Source organism: Electrona antarctica (genome assembly GCF_951216825.1).
Source record: "Electrona antarctica genome assembly, chromosome: 21".
In the NCBI taxonomy this organism is placed as follows: domain Eukaryota; kingdom Metazoa; phylum Chordata; class Actinopteri; order Myctophiformes; family Myctophidae; genus Electrona; species Electrona antarctica.
Window position 1 is genome coordinate 10,513,896 of NC_136802.1, and position 20,260 is coordinate 10,534,155.

Genomic DNA, 20,260 nt, shown 5'->3' on the forward strand with positions numbered 1-20,260 from the left:
TGCGACGCGTTGTGAGCTTGTAGATCGGCTATTTTCAGTATGCACTATGCAACCAATTGTAAAATGACTTATACTGGATCTCTTGTCCACTAGTCCCTTCCTAGTCTAGTTTTTATTTGTTGACGAAATTGTCAGTCTTAGTTTTAGTCACCGTAGCTTAGTTTTCATTTAGTTTCCATTCGTTTTTGTCAGTGAAAAAAGTTTTCGTCTTAGTTTTAGTCGACGAAAACAACACTGCTCCCAGTCCTTATACCGCATCACTGGCCACACTCACAGTATAGCCATGCGACTCACTGAGTTGGCGGTGCCCGGGATCGAACCCATGACCTTGTGGTTGAAAGGAGAGTGCTCTATACCGACTGAGCTACCCGCACTGGGAAGCATTCCTTTTTGGGTTTATGATCCGGTCGGGAGCCGATGGTAATTTACGTCATGTTGTAGTCACTCATTTGTAGTCATCAGGCAGGAAGCCAGAAGCCGGAATCAGAAGTACCCTAAGAAATTACCGCAATCATAGTTTTAGGGCCTATAAAATCTTGATGCGGCAGCGTTTTGCAGATTTTTTAAATATAAATGTGAGTGTACTTTCCAGAGAAGGTATACTGTATACCTTTGTTATCCCACAGGGATATTCTATTTTATTGGGTAGGCCCTAAAAGTATGATCGTGGGGAATTATTTTGGGTATAGTTCTTATTCCAGGTTGTGGTTATTCCTGCCTGATGACTACAACAAATCAGTGACTACAACATGACATAAATTACCATGCACTCCAAACCGGTTCACACAGCGATTTAGTAACACTGACCAGGCTTTCCTCCGAGGTGGAAAGCCTGGTGACGCGAGGTTTACCCGGACTACAGTATAGTACAGTACTCAGCCGTGATAAAAAAGTATATATATTGTGAATACTGACGTCACTCTCTCCTCTCCTCTCCCTCGCACGCAGGCAAGGAGGAGTCGGTGGCCACCTTCAAGGGGAACGAGTTCTTCTGCTACGACCTGTCCATGACGCCCATCCAGAGCAGCACGGACGAGATCACGCTGTCGTTCCGCACGCTGCAGCGCAACGGCCTGATGCTGCACACGGGCAAGTCGGCCGACTACGTCAACCTGTCGCTGAAGAGCGGCGCCGTGTGGCTGGTCATCAACCTGGGCTCGGGCGCCTTCGAGGCCCTGGTGGAGCCCGTCAACGGGAAGTTCAACGACAACACTTGGCACGATGTGCGCGTCACTCGCAACCTGCGCCAGGTAAGCAAGCAAAGCAACGCAAACGCACGGCGCCGCGTATAGGAGGAAAACGTTTCACACCATGGGCGGGGAGGGAGGTCAACGCATCTGTTAATTTTGACGGATTTAGTTTTAGTCATATAAGGCCCTATTTTTGTCAGTGCTAAAACCCTTATCCCTAAACTTATTTGCCCTTTTTTACTTGTTTGAAAAGCATTTTTGAATAGTTGAAATAGCTGATCTACAAGCTCACAACGTGTTGATGTAGATCGGCTAGTTGAACTATTTTAATGTGTTTTTCAAAATAGTAAAAAAAAGTTAAAAGGCAAACTAAGTTTAGGGATAAGGGATTTAACACGGATGAAAATATAGTCTTTAGAATAAAAAAGAAAATTGTCGACAACAATGTATACTTGGTGGTCCTTTGGGGGCATCGTAATGCCTGATTTTACACTTGGTTGCATGCTGAAAATAGCAAGATCTACAAGCTCACAACATGTCGCACTGCGACACGTTGTGATCTTGTAGATCTTGCTATTTTCAGAGCGCAACACCCGAGCGCAGCAACCAAAATGACTTGTCATTTCGTTCTACCGGATCTCTTCTCCACTAGTCCCTCCCTATAACATTTTAGACCAGTTTTTATTGACAAAATTGTCAATATATCCAGTTTTCGGTGAAGAGGTGACCACCGTTTCGGTGGTTAGTAAAAACAGAGAGATGTGTTGTGAGCGGCGACCACCGCGGCATGACACCATGTAGTAGTTTCCGGTGGTCACCTCTTCACCAAAAACTGGACTATTAAGCGTTATTCATAGTCTGGAGTTTCGGTGGTGAGGTGCCCACCGAACTACAACATGACATCACGAGCCGCGGTGAAGAGCAAACCACCACCACCGCCCCAGCCCTTCTCTCTGTTTTTACTCACCACCGCTCAACGTTATTTCAGCTCCGGTGGTCACCTCACCACCGAAAATCCAGACTATGAATGAGCCTTTTAGTCGACGAAATCAACACTCCACCGTACCGGATGACCACACCCTGCTCTCCCGCTCACACATATCACACTCCTGCTGTCAGAGGTTGCCTTTTCTTTCCCTCACCCTCTCCTCACTTAACAACAACCTGTTTTGTCTCTACTGGCTGCCCTGGTCTAACCTCAGCGGTTTGTTTTTATTACAGGTCAGAGCCATCGACCATGTGCTGCTGGGCTGTTTTTGTGCGGTTGTTATTTTTGCCTTTTTTTCCCCCCCTTGAAACAACCAAAGATCCATGTTGTCACTTGACTTTCACACTCAGGGATGGTTCATGAGGAACAGGTCAAAGGAGTTCCACATTATTTTGATCATAATGGCTGAACAAGATACTTGTTAGTTACACACATGAGCCCGATTTCCACTGCCCATGACCTGACACCACTCCACTCCACACACCGCCTACTTGTGCCACCATTTGTGACTGGGGCTGACAGATTATTAAAGTACAGAATGTGAGCTTTCATATGATGTATCATTCCATGAAATTGAAAAAAAGAATTGAAGGAGATATGACAATTTTAAACTGGTTGTACCAAAAACCCAAAGCTGATAAAAGGCCCTTTGAAAATTCTCTCTCTCCTCCCTACTTCATTTTAATGGAAAACGGTAGATATTTTGATTCGGTGTGGTGTAGTGGTTCTCACAGTGGGTCCAGGGGTCCTTGAGGGAGTTCCAGGGGGTCCCCAGCTAAATGATAGTTTGGAACCAAATGGACCCTTATGGGTGTGTAACTCTGAGAGTTAAATTAACATTGACATATCTCTTCAAATGGGGGGTCCGCTGGCTAATTAGCATCAATTTGGGGGTCCTTGGCATCCGTGTGGTGTGGTGTGGTGCTAAAGCTGCAGTCGAAATCCAGCTATTCTGTACATTGCCTTTAGCTTCACAATGGAGGGGATTATAGAAACGGCTGCCTGTTCAAACCGTGTCATTAACCTATATACAGGAATCGCACTCTTAACACATGTAGAAACTTGTGTAGGCTGATTGCAGAGCTGTTCTTGTTTTAAAGGGCTGCTATACTTTGAGTGCCATTTCCACTGGTTATTAACGAGCGGGTGAATAGCACTCTGCATGTATGCAGGTAATGTACTTAGCTATACACAAATGGAATGCGCCCTAATTCATCAGCGGCGACAATGCACTTACACCCTTTCTGAGCAAATTACCCGACCCAGCTTTACAAACCTTTAATCGTAGGTAATGGAGAACAAAACACGGCCGTGAGCGTGCGTGCGTGCGCGCGTGTGTGTGTGTTTTATCTTGTTAATTGTCATGCACACACACACACACACACACACACACACGCACACTCACCCACCCCGCATAACAAACGACAAGTTGAATAGCGGCAACAGCAGCATAGACTCGATACGCCGGGTCATCAATTGGCAGTTGCAGATTGCGGCGGTGAGATGCAATCAATTCCACTTTACAATCGCCTTGCTTACTTCTTCCCACTGTTTTGGTAATTGTAATTGGAATGAATGGCTTGTCAGCCCTAATAATAGGCATTGTAATGGAGCCCCCATGCACTGCAAGGACGGGGCCTGATCTGAATGCGTTATTAGCACAAAGCAAAGTGCAACAAACAACTCCCTGTTTTTTTGTGGAGCTTGTGCAAAAACAACGTTGAACCCAAAGCATTGAATGACTGAGTGACTGACGAACCCCTTTCACGTCCGACACCCGCTGCCAAGCGCCGTCAATTACACTGTCAAAGTCGAAGCCATCTCAATGTAACTCAAGTGGAGATAAATTGTAGGGAGAAGAAAAACGTCAGCCAATTTCTGTCATATGTATATGGAGCTGCACAGCGAGAGGTCTGTGTGACATGACATTACATGACCATTACGCTGAAGTTACTTCAATATAATGGGTTTGATTTTGGCATAATTATATACTAAAATAAAAGGGCAGCGATCTGCATGCCGCAGAGACAAAAAAAACTAACGTGCACTTTTCCTAATTGTAAACTAAAACAATCCCATTCATCCAGGAAAGTGGTTGGATAAAGGTCGACTTTTCATGTTTTATCGTAATTGTGGGGATATGTGGCCCTCATAATTATAGAAACGCACGCACGCACGCACGCACGCACGCACGCACGCACGCACGCACGCACGCACGCACGCACGCACGCACGCACGCGATTGCGGACTCACGGGAACACATTCGTACACTGTTGGGGTCAAATATGTAATGGTGCCAGGGTGTGTGTGTGATCACCCGTGTGAGACTGGCTTAATGAGTTTAGGAAGCCAACATGGTTTTAAAGATTTAGTGGCTGAGCCGAGTCAACCCACCTGCACCTTTGTGAAATGACACAAACTCCCTCCTAACAAAGTGAGTTGTTTGAGTCGTAACACCCTGTTCATCTGACTTACTCTCAATGCCTTATGTTGTAACAACATTGTTGTTGTATTGCTGATTTGAGCATAGCCTACAGTATTTAAAAATCAGATTGCTTGGTCGGAACTGTACTGTGACAGACTGACTGACTGACTGACTGACTGACTGACTGACTGACTGACTGACTGACTGACTGACTGACTGACTGACTGACACCGTGACGTTTATCAGCAATACAGAGCAACAGTGTACGGAGGTGAAAACCTGTTGATATAACAGGCCATCAACAGTTGTCTAATATGTCTATCATCGGTGCTCTTCCCCTGACCACCACCGCTGACCGCCTGCCTCGCCTCCGTCAATCCATTAACCTTCATTAAGAGCCGAGCGGAGAGAGAGAGAGCGCCCCAGTGGATCCACTTAATTGACACGGCGGCCGGCCTCCAGTGTTAAAGACGGCGATAGGTTTACACTGGGCCGTCCCACTGGGACACTCAATCACATGCATGGTTATTGATGTCATTGACCCCACCCATGCACGCACGCACGCACGCACGCACGCACGCACGCACGCACGCACGCACGCACACCTCTGACCCTGCGTTTGAATTCTGATCAGAGAAAAAAAAAAAGTAGCTGGTTAATATTCCTGATATGCACAATAGAGTGCAGTGGCACTGGCAGCCATTTTCTGGTTCCATCGTTCCAGACCCCATTCATTGTTCCCATAGAGCATATAGATTTATTGATCAATTATTTTAAGCTTAGAAACAAGCAAAATAAATTAAAACAAAAACAAAACAAAGGGTATATATTTATTAGTATATCATGTAATGAAATATATTTCCAAATGTTTTATGTTCATGGTCATGATTTACCCGGATCATCATGGATGGATTGCTTCTAAGCTTAAAATAATTGATTTAAATATTTGTTTTGTAAATCTGCGTTCATATACTCAGGAACTCAGACCTGTGGCGTTCTCACTGCGGCAGTGCTGTTTTTGGCAGCAAATTTAGATTTTAGTTTTAGTCATAGTCTTTTGAATTGTTTTCATTTAGTTTTAGATTTAATGTTAGTCTAGTTTTAGTCGACTAAATGTCATGATATTTTAGTCGACTAAATCTACGGTTGATTGAGTCAACGTTTTGGTGGGCCTTGATGCCGTCGCAATGACTGATTTTTCCCTTGATTTTTCACCCCCCCCCCCTCCCCCCATCTCAAAGGCAGATGTGACTTAATATGCCTTGGAATGTGTTCTGAGGGCAGCATTCAATTTCATTGGCCCTCAAACAGGTCTCAAAGCCCCTGTCATGACTCAAACAGGTCTCCTGTCATGACTCAAACAGGTCTCCTGTCATGACTCAAACAGGTCTCCTGTCATGTCTCAAACAGGTCTCCTGTCATGACTCAAACAGGTCTCCTGTCATGACTCAAGCAGGTCTCCTGTCATGTCTCAAACAGGTCTCAAAGCCCCTGTCATGACTCAAACAGGTCTCAAAGCCCCTGTCATGACTCAAACAGGTCTCAAAGCCCCTGTCATGACTCAAACAGGTCTCAAAGCCCCTGTCATGACTCAAACAGGTCTCAAAGCCCCTGTCATGACTCAAACAGGTCTCAAAGCCCCTGTCATGTCTCAAACAGGTCTCAAAGCCCCTGTCATGTCTCAAACAGGTCTCAAAGCCCCTGTCATGACTCAAACAGGTCTCCTGTCATGTCTCAAACAGGTCTCAAAGCCCCTGTCATGACTCAAACAGGTCTCCTGTCATGTCTCAAACAGGTCTCAAAGCCCCTGTCATGACTCAAACAGGTCTCAAAGCCCCTGTCATGACTCAAACAGGTCTCAAAGCCCCTGTCATGGCTCAAACAGGTCTCCTGTCATGTCTCAAACAGGTCTCCTGTCATGTCTCAAACAGGTCTCCTGTCATGTCTCAAACAGGTCTCCTGTCATGTCTCAAACAGGTCTCAAAGCCCCTGTCATGTCTCAAACAGGTCTCAAAGCCCCTGTCATGACTGGAACAGCCACAGAGCCAGTCCAATCTGCTTCCAAAAGGTCCTTTTCATTCATGCGTATACTTGGTCATGATGCAACGGCCGTGCATGTCTGTCTGCTACTGCAGCAACGCCATCCAGAACAATTTAAGCGGGTGAGCTCACCATCAGTGCTCACATGGTGCCTGCTGCCTTCCATACTCAGTCATTCTCTCTCTCTCTCTCTCTCTCTCTCTCTCTCTCTCTCTCTCTCTGCGTGCCTATTCATCTTATTCACAGCCTTGCTCTGTCTCAAAAAGGAAAAAACAAAATGTGTGTGTGTGTGTGTGTGTGTGTGTGTGTGGGGGGGGGGGGGGGGGGGGGGAAGGTGCGCACGCACACGAGAAAAAGATAATTTGTCAGTTTTGTACTTGGCAAAATGAAGCAGACAGAATTAGGTGAGATAATAGAGAGAGAGAAAGAAAGAGAGAGAGAGAGAAAACACACCCACAGCAAAAGGATTGCAGCATCAGAGCTCCCCTCAGTGGCATGCGATGGTACTGCGCGTGTGTGTGTGTGTGTGTGTGTGTGTGTGTGTGTGTGTGTGTGTGTGTGTGTGTGTGTGTGTGTGTGTGTGTGTGTGTGTGTGTGTGTGTGTGTGTGTGTGTGTGTGTGTGTGTGTGTGTGTGTGTGTGTGTGTGTGTGTGTGTGTGTGTGACTGTGTGTGTGACTGTGTGTGTGTGTGCCCGCGCTTGAACAGTTCGGCGTGTCCCTGTGGTATAAGCTTGATAGGCAGGCAAGGACACTCAACTTGACCTCTCATCAGTATGATCCCCCCCCATCACACACACACACACACAAAAACACAAACACACAATTCTGCCCATGCACACACACACTCGTCCCCCCATACACCCCACCCTCAGCATGCACACAGAGAGGCATTCCCTCTCTCCTCTCCTCTCCTCTCCTCTCCTCTCCTCTCCTCTCCTCTCCTCTCCCCTCCCCTCCCCTCCTCTCCCCCTCCCCTCACCTCCCCTCCCCTCCCCTCCCCTCCCCTCCCCTCCCCTCCTCTCCTCTCCTCTCCTCTCCGATCAGTGACATGCTGACCTGCCATCATAGATGGCTTGCAGACTTCAGCACTGGTGACCGGGCTGGTTCACACACACACACACACACACACACACACACACACACACACACACACACACACACACACACACACACACACACACACACACACACACACACACACACACACAGCGACAGAGAAAGGAGTGGAACCTTATAGCGTCATTCTTCACAGCCTCCTAGAATGGCTGACACAACGTGGTCACATGTGGAACAAGGACAGCATTGTCAGCTCATACTCGGCGTAGCCAGCCATTCAGTCCCTGAAGTATTCACCAGTGCTATAGTTTTTTATATCAGGATTTAAAAGTAGTGAACATAGCTGATCTACAAGCTCACAACGCCTCGATAGGCTATTTTCACTACTTGGAACACATTCCCTATATGGTTGGTTGATTGGTTCCCTATTAATTGATAGTCTTTTTAGATTACATGTGGAGTAAATACAGTATTGAGTAATTCGTTAGTGGTTAACTGATGGAATGAGATGGACTACAAGACAGACTGATTTGACTGTCCAAACAATACCGAGAGATAAATAACAGGTCGGGTTCATATGGAAAATAACGCAGAATTGCCTCAGTTTGGTGTCTTAATGCTAGCTTTGATGAGAAATGCTGACGTGTATGTGACAGCATGTTTCTTTTCTTCCAATGACACACATGGCCTAGATTTGCTTTATTCTGCCATGCTTTATTTCAGTCAAAGGGAGTGAATAGAGAGACCAGAAAGGCGGGTGTCATCATGTAGTAAAGAGCTGTGGGAAGGATTATATAACCTTTACTGACATGGTTTACACTTTACTCTGTGAGTGACGTGGGCATCCCTCACACACACTAGATGTGAGTGACTTGGGCATCCCTCACACACACTAGATGTGAGTGACTTGGGCATCCCTCACAGATGGTTGGATGCCCACGATGTGAGTGACTTGGGCATCCCTCACACACACACTAGATGGTCGGATGCCCACGATGTGAGTGACATGGGCATCCCTCACAGATGGTTGGATGCCCACGATGTGAGTGACTTGGGCATCCCTCACAGATGGTTGGGATGCCCACGATGTGAGTGACATGGGCATCCCTCACAGATGGTTGGATGCCCACGATGTGAGTGACTTGGGCATCCCTCACAGATGGTTGGATGCCCACGATGTGAGTGACTTGGGCATCCCTCACAGATGGTTGGATGCCCACGATGTGAGTGACATGGGCATCCCTCACAGATGGTTGGATGCCCACGATGTGAGTGACTTGGCATCCCTCACAGATGGTTGGATGCCCACAATGTGAGTGACTTGGGCATCCCTCACAGATGGTTGGATGCCCACGATGTGAGTGACTTGGGCATCCCTCACAGATGGTTGGATGCCCACAATGTGAGTGACTTGGGCATCCCTCACAGATGGTTGGATGCCCACGATGTGAGTGACTTGGGCATCCCTCACACACACTATATGGTTGGATGCCCACGATGTGAGTGACATGGGCATCCCTCACAGATGGTTGGATGCCCACGATGTGAGTGACATGGGCATCCCTCACAGATGGTTGGATGCCCACGATGTGAGTGACATGGGCATCCCTCACAGATGGTTGGATGCCCACGATGTGAGTGACTTGGGCATCCCTCACAGATGGTTGGATGCCCACGATGTGAGTGACTTGGGCATCCCTCACAGATGGTTGGATGCCCACGATGTGAGTGACATGGGCATCCCTCACAGATGGTTGGATGCCACGATGTGAGTGACTTGGGCATCCCTCACAGATGGTTGGATGCCCACAATGTGAGTGACTTGGGCATCCCTCACAGATGGTTGGATGCCCACGATGTGAGTGACTTGGGCATCCCTCACAGATGGTTGGATGCCCACAATGTGAGTGACTTGGGCATCCCTCACAGATGGTTGGATGCCCACGATGTGAGTGACTTGGGCATCCCTCACACACACTAGATGGTTGGATGCCCACGATGTGAGTGACTTGGGCATCCCTCACAGATGGTTGGATGCCCACGATGTGAGTGACTTGGGCATCCCTCACACACACTAGATGGTTGGATGCCCACGATGTGAGTGACTTGGGCATCCCTCACAGATGGTTGGATGCCCACGATGTGAGTGACTTGGGCATCCCTCACACACACTAGATGGTTGGATGCACACAATGTGAGTGACTTGGGCATCCCTCACACACACTAGATGGTTGGATGCACACAATGTGAGTGACTTGGGCATCCCCTCACACACACTAGATGGTTGGATGCACACAATGTGAGTGACTTGGGCATCCCTCACACACACACACACACACACACACACACACACTAGATGTGAGTGACTTGGACATCCCTCACATACACACACTAGATGGTTGGATGCCCACGATGTGAGTGACTTGGGCATCCCTCACACACACTAGATGGGGGATGCCCACGATGTGAGTGACTTGGGCATCCCTCACACACACACTAGATGTGAGTGACTTGGGCATCCCTCACACACACACTAGATGTGAGTGACTTGGGCATCCCTCACACACACACTAGATGTGAGTGACTTGGGCATCCCTCACACACACACACACACACACTAGATGTGAGTGACTTGGGCATCCCTCACACACACACACTAGATGTGAGTGACTTGGGCATCCCTCACACACACACACTAGATGTGAGTGACTTGGGCATCCCTCACACACCCACTAGATGTGAGTGACTTGGGCATCCCTCACACACACACACACACACACACACACACACTAGATGTGAGTGACTTGGACATCCCTCACATACACACACTAGATGGTTGGATGCCCACGATGTGAGTGACTTGGGCATCCCTCACACACACTAGATGGGGGATGCCCACGATGTGAGTGACTTGGGCATCCCTCACACACACACTAGATGTGAGTGACTTGGGCATCCCTCACACACACACTAGATGTGAGTGACTTGGGCATCCCTCACACACACACTAGATGTGAGTGACTTGGGCATCCCTCACACACACACACACACTAGATGTGAGTGACTTGGGCATCCCTCACACACACACACTAGATGTGAGTGACTTGGGCATCCCTCACACACACACACTAGATGTGAGTGACTTGGGCATCCCTCACACACCCACTAGATGTGAGTGACTTGGGCATCCCTCACACACACCCACTAGATGTGAGTGACTTGGGCATCCCTCACACACACCCACTAGATGTGAGTGACTTGGGCATCCCTCACACACACCCACTAGATGTGAGTGACTTGGGCATCCCTCACACACACCCACTAGATGTGAGTGACTTGGGCATCCCTCACACACACCCACTAGATGTGAGTGACTTGGGCATCCCTCACACACACCCACTAGATGTGAGTGACTTGGGCATCCCTCACACACACCCACTAGATGTGAGTGACTTGGGCATCCCTCACACACACCCACTAGATGTGAGTGACTTGGGCATCCCTCACACACACCCACTAGATGTGAGTGACTTGGGCATCCCTCAGCACTAGATGGGGGATGCCCACGATTTGAAGTGAAACTAAACCATTGAATGCCAGAAAATGTCAAATATCTGAGGAAGTCTTGCAAAACAGCCAATGATTTACTACTTGATGTGTGATTGGTTAAGTCCGATGTTTCGATTGTCTTTGCCGTAACAATAGAAGGTCAAACACAATGATGTGCTGTCAGTGTTAACTGAGGTGAAGCTACTGTATCTCATGCAGAAATAAGCAGGTGGTGGAAGAAGTACTGACATTCTTTACTTAAGTAAAAGTACCCCAATGTTCTGTAACAAGTAAAAGTCCACAATCACTGAGTATTTGAATTACTATTTACTTGAGTAAAAGTAAAAAAAACTATTGGCATCAAAATATAGGCCTACATTAAGTACCAAAAGTAAACTCATTGTGCAGAATGTATCATTTCACAAGTTCTTGAAGCTTGAAGTTGAAGTGGTTAATGTACGCTTTGTAATAATAATGAAAGTCTTCGAAGTGACTATATTAAAGTTTTCAAATAGTGGAGTAAATGTACAATATCTGCCTCTGAGATGTTAGAGGAGTAAAAGTAAACGTATAGAAAATTGGAAATGCTCAAGTAAAGTAAAAAAAAAAATGCAATTTCAATGATGATATGATGAATGACATATACAGTACAGTACTTAAGTATGTACTTAGTTACTTGACACCACTGGACATAATGGAGGGATCAAGCATCCTCCCTCCTTCCCTTCCGGGCCGGCTGGCTGTTTTGATCAGTCTGGAGCATCCTAAACCGAGAGAGAGAGAGAGAGAGAGAGTCAGTAATACGGTAAGCAGTGTCTGGGCCTGTCCGTCCCGTCTGTGTGTGCTTAAGGAGCCCGGGGTCCCACCGGGACCCTCGCAGGCAGCCAGGACGAAACATGAGACAGGCTGACAGGCTGCAGCGTGCGCGTGGCACAGACAGGCGCACATGCACACTCATATGTGTGTGTGTATGTGTTTGCATGTGAGAAGGACACAAAGCATGTAAGGAAGACAGAAAGGCAAGGCAGATGGATATAATCACTCTCATGGACGGAGTGATTGTGTGCGTGGGTGCGTGCGTGCATGCGTGCGTGCGTGCGTGCGTGCGTGCGTGCGTGAGGGGGTGTGCACTCGTGTGTGTCATGAGGGAAAGCGATAATGTGTAAGGCATATACATGCAACTGCAAGCATGTGTGTATCCAAGGTTCACACGCACATCTAAATCTAAAGAATAGAGGCCTATCTTTGTGTGTGTGTGTGTGTGCGTGTTATGTGTGCGTGCACATGCAGGGCCGTGGGGTTGCTCTGCGACTCAGACAGAGTTTAGCACTACAGTGAAAGAGGACGTCTGAACGGAGGAAAGCTTCTCTTTTATTCCCTGACGTGGCTTAACTTGCAATGGAGCTCAACACGGCCCGGTGTCTGATGCAAGCTCAACCCAGGGGGAGAGAGACATCTGAACGCCTCAACATATCCCCGTCTCTCTCTCTCTCGCACCCGCGCGCGAGCACACACACACACACACACACACACACACACACACACACACTCACACACACAGCGTTCTCTCTACCTCCTTACCTCCCCATACCCCCACTCCCATGACCTCTCTCTCGCTTCATGCATCGCTCCATTCTCTCTCTCTCTCCCTCTCTCTCTCTCTCTCTCTCTCTCTCTCTCTCTCTCTCTCTCTCTCTCTCTCTCTCAGACCGTGCATGGTTGGTTGCGGCTGTGTGGATTAATGGAACGGATCAAACAGATTTGTTCTTGTTCTTTTAGTGCTGAGTGCAGCTCTCTCTCCGCACGGTTCAACCGCCGGCCCCCCTTGAGTTCAGCGTGAAACACGCGTTGCAAACTTGCAGCCCTTTGATCTGCAACGCGGAGCCGAGTTCACCGAGGGTCCTGCACTCCGACGGCGGGAGTGTGTCGTCGTCGAACAGATAACTACCTGCTCTTATCTCAGATGATCGCAGATCCGCCGGGCTTATTCAGATTACCGTCAACACAATAATAATCAGATCACATTTAGGTTGCTCAGAAGTCCTCCTTGCATTTCCTCCTCCATGCCAAGTACAAATTAAGGGCGGCAGTGGCTCAGTTGCCGGTTGGGGAACTGGAAGGTTCCCGGTTCGATCCCTGTGGGCTCCCCCCGAGTTTGCGTCGAAGTGTCCTTGAGCAAGACTCTGAACCCCTAATTGCTCCCGATGTGCATGGTTGGTGCCCTGCATGGTTTCCTCCGCCATCGGGGTGTGTGTGTGTGTGTGCGTGCGTGCGTGTAATGCACAATCTATGTAAAGCGCCTCGGATAAAGGCGCTATATAAATGCACCATTTACCACCATTTACCAAAGGGCTAGCTTTTTTTTTTCATTGACATTTAACACACTTGGAAAGACACACTGCTCAGACACGTGTAGTATTTTCCACTTCCATTCCGCTGTATGAACACGCATGGTAGATTGAATCATGCGGTAGAACAAAGAAGCCACATTCTCTAATCTCTCATAGAAAACACACGCGTTCTCATTTCAAAACGCACGCTCGGCGTCACGAATATTGAACTAACTAATTATGAAATGAAAAGCAACCTGGAGGTGTGCATGCATGGTGGAGCCGCACGGTATGGCTCATCACCAGACGAGTATCCTGAAAGAATGTTATGCTTTAGCTACTGAAAAATAGCAGATCTACAAGCTCATATGAGCTTGTAGATCTGCTATTTTTGAAAAATCGTGAAAATGTGGCGCAAATGTTTGACTATATATTCTTTCAGAGCGAACGTTTTTAACTCACAGCTTTGCTTCTGAGGGATTCCTGGAATAGCATATTTTCAGATGGGGGTCAGCGGCCAATTACAGATAATCTTTGGGGTTCTTGACATTAAATATTGAGCACCACTGACAGAAACATGGGTTTTTCAGAAAACTTTTAGGATTTAGAAGACATTATTGTTTTAATTTCGACGTCAGGCCTAAATTGGTTAAGCCCGAGTCATTACATATTCATGCATATAGCATACCTAAAAGCAGCTATTAGGCCTGTCTCTCATCATTCTATGCATCTATACATAACGTTATGTATGGTGACAAGGTGTTATGTGACAATTATCTTGACTTTTTCATCACCACAAATGAGCCATTTTGGATTCTCGAGTGTGAGATCTAATGAAGTTGCATGTGGCCTTCTGTTGGGATATGATGAGGGGCCCTAGCCCCTCCTATGTCCAGCTTTGAGGGTTTGTGTAAACACAAACATTGTCCTAAACACAAACAATGAATGCCATTGACAATGAATGGCCAGTTTTGAGTGTTTGTGTAAACACAAACATTTGACATTATTATCCAAAAGTGAGGACGCAAATTGTGATTGGCCGGAATTAGATGATGTATGATGATGATAAGAGCGCCTCTCACTTCACACAGGTGTGATTTTTAATATAGGCTATACGAATGCACCATTTACCATTCATTCATTAAAAACAAAACCCTGAAAAGAAACGTATTCATTACAGTCGTTTTGGAGTCAGTATACCCGGTTCATCTATTGTGTGTTTTGTGGTCTCCCCTTTTAAAATGGTAAATGGTGCATTTATATGGCGCCTTTATCCAAGGCGCTTTACATAGACTGTGCATCAATTCACCCATTCACACACACATTCATACACCGATGGCGGCAGAAACCATGCAAGGCACCAGCCAGCACATCAGGAGCAATTAGGGGTTCAGTGTCTTGCTCAAGGACACTTCGACACTAACTCTCACTGCACAAAAAGCATGGAATACGGATGTGTATATTATAGGAAACTCCCGTTAAACTTTCCAATAAACTCTGGTAAACTCCCGAATTGTACCATCACACCTGTGTATATTACCGTATATTACTGTATATGCTGCTAAACTTGAGGTTTACGGGCAAATCTAGTGCCCATAATTGCCCGTTAACGCCTCTTTTCACGCAGTGTCTGGGGGAGCCCAGGTTCGAACAGGCAGCCTTGCGGTTACCATCCAGCCACTCTACCCCTGAGCCACCGCCGCCCTTATGTTTAAAACATAAGGGGTCAGCAGTGATTCCCACGGTGCTACATTAAATGACACACACTTGTGGTCGATGGCAGTGCAGTTACTAAGACATGCACCATATTAACCATGCTGAGCGGTGGGGCGGGACTGTGTGTGTGTGTGTGTGTGTGTGTGTGTGTGTGTGTGTGTGTGTGTGTGTGTGTGTGTGTGTGTGTGTGTGTGTGTGTGTGTGTGTGTGTGTGTGTGTGTGTGTGTGTGTGTGTGTGTGTGTGTGTGTGATGAGCGCAATACATATGAGGAGGCACAATGGGAACACACGCACATGCACGCACACATGCATGCATGCACAAAATCAATAGATGGATGCGTGGACACTCCCCTGTCTGTTTATCTCTTTCTCTCTCCCTCCCACCTCCCCTCCACCCCCTCCTCGCTTGTCTGTAAGCCATCACCAACCTAACAACTGCAATTACCCCCCCTATTCCCCCCCACCCTCCTTCATTCTCATTCCAGCCTATACCTCCGGCACGGAAGAGGCTGCCAGAATTCTAAAGGGATGGTCGATCAATTCTTCTGTCTTTCTAATACGCCCCCCCCACATACACCCCCCCCCCCCTTCCCTATTTCCTGCTCTATATCAGTCTCCCTATATATTTCAGGATGTAGAGTGTGGCCATCTTGGAATCTCAATGTTCACTGTTCAATTTCCCTCCACTCTGTCTTGTTGTTGCCATAAACCCATGCCTTCTTACTCAGTAATTCTCTCTCTCTCTCTCTCTCCATCCATCTCGCTCTCTTCCTTGCCGGCAATTTGTCACTTAGCAACGGTGTAGACGGTGGTGTGAGCCTCTAGCATAGCAGTGTTGCACAGCTTTTTTTTTTTTATCACACACAAAGCTATTGTTGCCACTGGTAATAATTATATAGGTACTGTAGATCGGGGCCGTAAAGATTGAATGCACTTTCTCCCTTTATCCATTAAGACATGAGAACAGATTATATAAAATGTCTTCTAAATCCTGGCAGTTTTCTGAAAAACCTATGTTTCTATGTCAGTAGCCTCGATACCCAGGCTTTCATTTCGTGGGAGTCAACCCTTCCGAGTAGGCGTTGATTCAAATGATGTGACGTCAAGGCTCTGAACGGTATGCACCCCTCAAAATAACACCGTGAGGAAATCATTACCAGTGGAACTTCAAACGAGGATATGCGAGGAAAATGAGGAGAATGGCTGAATAACCCACCACACCGTCTAAGAAAAAAAACGTGTGCCGACTCTGTGGAAATAACTTTGACAGTCTGTTAGAATGGTATACTCCAACAACCAGTGGTTTCTGCTTCTGGTCGACACAATAACAGTGCTGCACTGGGGGGGGGGAGGAGAGACCGGGGCTGACGGACAGATCGGTGAACCAATCAGGGTGTGCGCAAATCTGAGCCGCGGCCCTCCCATCTAGACTCTTTCATGTCAAGGAGCCTCAGAATTATATAATGTAATTGGCCACCGACCCCCATCTGAAAATATGTTGTTCCAGGGACGCCCAAGAAGCAAAGATTTGAGTTAAAAACGAATATATATTCAAAGATTTGCACACATTTTCAAGTATTTAAAAAAATAGCAGATCTACAATAGCAGATCTACAATCTCGAGTGCCGCGCTATGAGCTTGTAGATCTGACTTTTAACTAAAGTTTAAAATAATGGTTAAAGTGGTTAATTGCTAATTAGGCGACACAGATGCGTCCTCAGGTCTAAATGGGTTTTAACACATAGGACGTCTGGAAACGTCTTAGGGACTCGAACCGAGGGGTGCATCCGAGGGGTGCATCCGACGTCCTCAATGATACGGGGCGAGATAAGAATATTCAGATTTTTTTCCTTTTTTTTTTTATTTTTGTCAGTTCGCCTTTCGGCGACTGTATGCTACACTCTAGGCAATTGTTATCTTATCATTGATTTAGCTGAATGACTCGTCTCTCCTAATCCAGGGCGCTCTCCGTGGTGCTGAACGGATCGATATACTGGCGCTTCATTTCTGCTCCTCATCCGTCTCTCCCACAAAATATGAACGCTTTTTTGATCATATATCGTATAAATTAAAACGATCGCAATGCAAGCTAGCTATGTAAAGTAAACTTTTTTTAGTGGATTGTTTCCGGGTTGTGGGTTTCCGAGTAAAAGCGGCCATGTCTTTCCGGCACCCCAGAGCTCCTATTTTTGAAGGAATCCCGACAACGGTTGTGTTAATGGTGGTTCAACCCGATGTTTGCACTAAATACTATGTTAGTCAATCTATGCTCGTCATCTTACATATTCTACACCTATTAAGTGTAGAATATGTAAGTAAGATGTATCGTGATAGTTGCTATTGTTAGTTGTTAGATATAGGTTCAATGTTGTCCACAGTAGATTGCGTTGGATCAATTGATGGGATTGGCTGATTGATGATATATGAGCAGTTAATTTGATAACAATTTACAATTTAATTTACAATTTAGGCATTTAGCAGACACTCTTAATCCAGAGCGATTTACACTAAGCAAGAACAAAAAGCATGGCAATACATATAAAAAGTATTTATCATGAAACATTCGTAAGCTAAGAACGTAACAGTGGAATATCTACAGTATATAATGAAACTATACATATAAACTATACATATATACTATACTATGCTATACATATGCACTATGAAGTGCTATGACTACATACAATGCAATTATAGTGCTGTCTACATAACATGCATAACACAGTTCCCAATGTAATGTACAGGTCAAACAGTTAATGAACAAACACCCTTTGTATGAAGTTGGTTACTGAAGCCCAACACGTACTGCTGTTGAAAGGCACTCATAAATATAAACACACACCTATAAGTGTCTTAATTATTCTGCCACCACATGCACATGTAAAGTTTCCTGACTCCACCTTTGCACAGTTGTGATGTTAAAGTGTTGACAGAATTATAAACACCTGGCAAAAGTCGAAAAACACTTTTAGTTTTAGTTTACTGCTTATACACGCACACGCACAGCCACACATGCACATGCACGCAACACAACGCACGCACACACACACGCATGGAACACAACGCACGCACGTTATGGCTGTCATGGCTGGTAATTAACACCACTAAACGTGTGGGTGATGATTGCAATATAGCAGAACAAAAACAAGACGGACTTATTCATTATTTATTATAATAAATAAAGTATGTGCAGATATTTTACTTTCTTTGGTTAGTTTAGTTCTTTAGTTGCAACCCCTTACAGTATATGTCTGTGACTACCATTGTGACTACCAGCTCAGTAGCCTTGTGGTTAGAGTGTCCGCCCTGAGACTGGGAGGTCGGGGTTTGATCCCCGGCCGGGTCATACCAAAGACTGTAAAAATGGGACCCAGTGCCTCCCTGCTTGACACTCAGCATCAAGGGTTGGATTGGGGGTAAGTCCCTGCGACATACTAGCGTCATGTCCAGGGGGTGTACTTGTACATCAAGCTGCCTCACGCTACAGAAACAGGAGATAGGCTCCTGCCCCTATGGGCCTCATGGCTCGTCAAGGCTACTTACTTACCATTGCAGTTAGACCTGTAGACTCACTCCCAATTTTCCCAAAATTGTAACGCACTTCTCATCGGGATCCCTAGCAAGAGCATCCAGAAGCTCCAGTACATTCAGAACAGGATCCTGCTCTAGGATCCTGATGAAGCTCCAGTACATTCAGAACAGCTGTTATAGGATCCTGATGAAGCTCCAGTACATTCAGAACAGCTGCTATAGGATCCTGATGAAGCTCCAGTACATTCAGAACAGCTGCTATAGGATCCTGATGAAGCTCCAGTACATTCAGAACAGCTGCTATAGGATCCTGGTGAAGCTCCAGTACATTCAGAACAGCTGCTATAGGATCCTGATGAAGCTCCAGTACATTCAGAACAGCTGCTATAGGATCCTGATGAAGCTCCAGTACATTCAGAACAGCTGCTCTAGGATCCTGATGAAGCTCCAGTACATTCAGAACAGCTGCTATAGGATCCTGGTGAAGCTCCAGTACATTCAGAACAGCTGCTATAGGATCCTGATGAAGCTCCAGTACATTCAGAACAGCTGCTATAGGATCCTGATGAAGCTCCAGTACATTCAGAACAGCTGCTAGAGGATCCTGATGAAGCTCCAGTACATTCAGAACAGCTGCTCTAGGATCCTGATGAAGCTCCAGTACATTCAGAACAGCTGCTATAGGATCCTGAAGCTCCAGTACATTCAGAACAGCTGCTATAGGATCCTGATGAAGCTCCAGTACATTCAGAACAGCTGCTAGAGGATCCTGATGAAGCTCCAGTACATTCAGAACAGCTGCTACAGGATCCTGATGAAGCTCCAGTGCATTCAGAACAGCTGCTCTAGGATCCTGATGAAGCTCCAGTGCATTCAGAACAGCTGCTACAGGATCCTGATGAAGCTCCAGTGCATTCAGAACAGCTGCTCTAGGATCCTGATGGAGCTCCAGTACATTCAGAACAGCTGCTACAGGATCCTGAAGCTCCAGTACATTCAGAACAGCTGCTATAGGATCCTGATGAGGCTCCAGTACATTCAGAACAGCTGCTACAGGATCCTGAAGCTCCAGTACATTCAGAACAGCTGCTATAGGATCCTGATGAAGCTCCAGTACATTCAGAACAGCTGCTATAGGATCCTGATGAAGCTCCAGTACATTCAGAACAGCTGCTATAGGATCCTGATGGAGCTCCAGTACATTCAGAACAGCTGCTATAGGATCCTGAAGAAGCTCCAGTACATTCAGAACAGCTGCTATAGGATCCTGATGGAGCTCCAGTACATTCAGAACAGCTGCTATAGGATCCTGATGAAGCTCCAGTACATTCAGAACAGCTGCTACAGGATCCTGATGAAGCTCCAGTACATTCAGAACAGCTGCTATAGGATCCTGATGGAGCTCCAGTACATTCAGAACAGTGCTGCTATAGGA

General features: G+C 46.5%; 1 protein-coding gene across 1 annotated transcript in view; it reads left to right on the forward strand.

The window, feature by feature from the left end:
- The window catches only part of LOC306914191 (neurexin-2-like), an 847,936-nt gene that overhangs the window by 307,503 nt on the left and 520,173 nt on the right, over positions 1 to 20,260 (forward strand). Inside the window, exon 4 of the mRNA XM_079491166.1 lies at positions 949 to 1,250. Coding sequence (XP_079347292.1) covers positions 1,008 to 1,250 — 243 coding nt within the window. The 5' untranslated portion in view covers positions 949 to 1,007. The remainder of the gene's footprint in view (positions 1 to 948; positions 1,251 to 20,260) is intronic.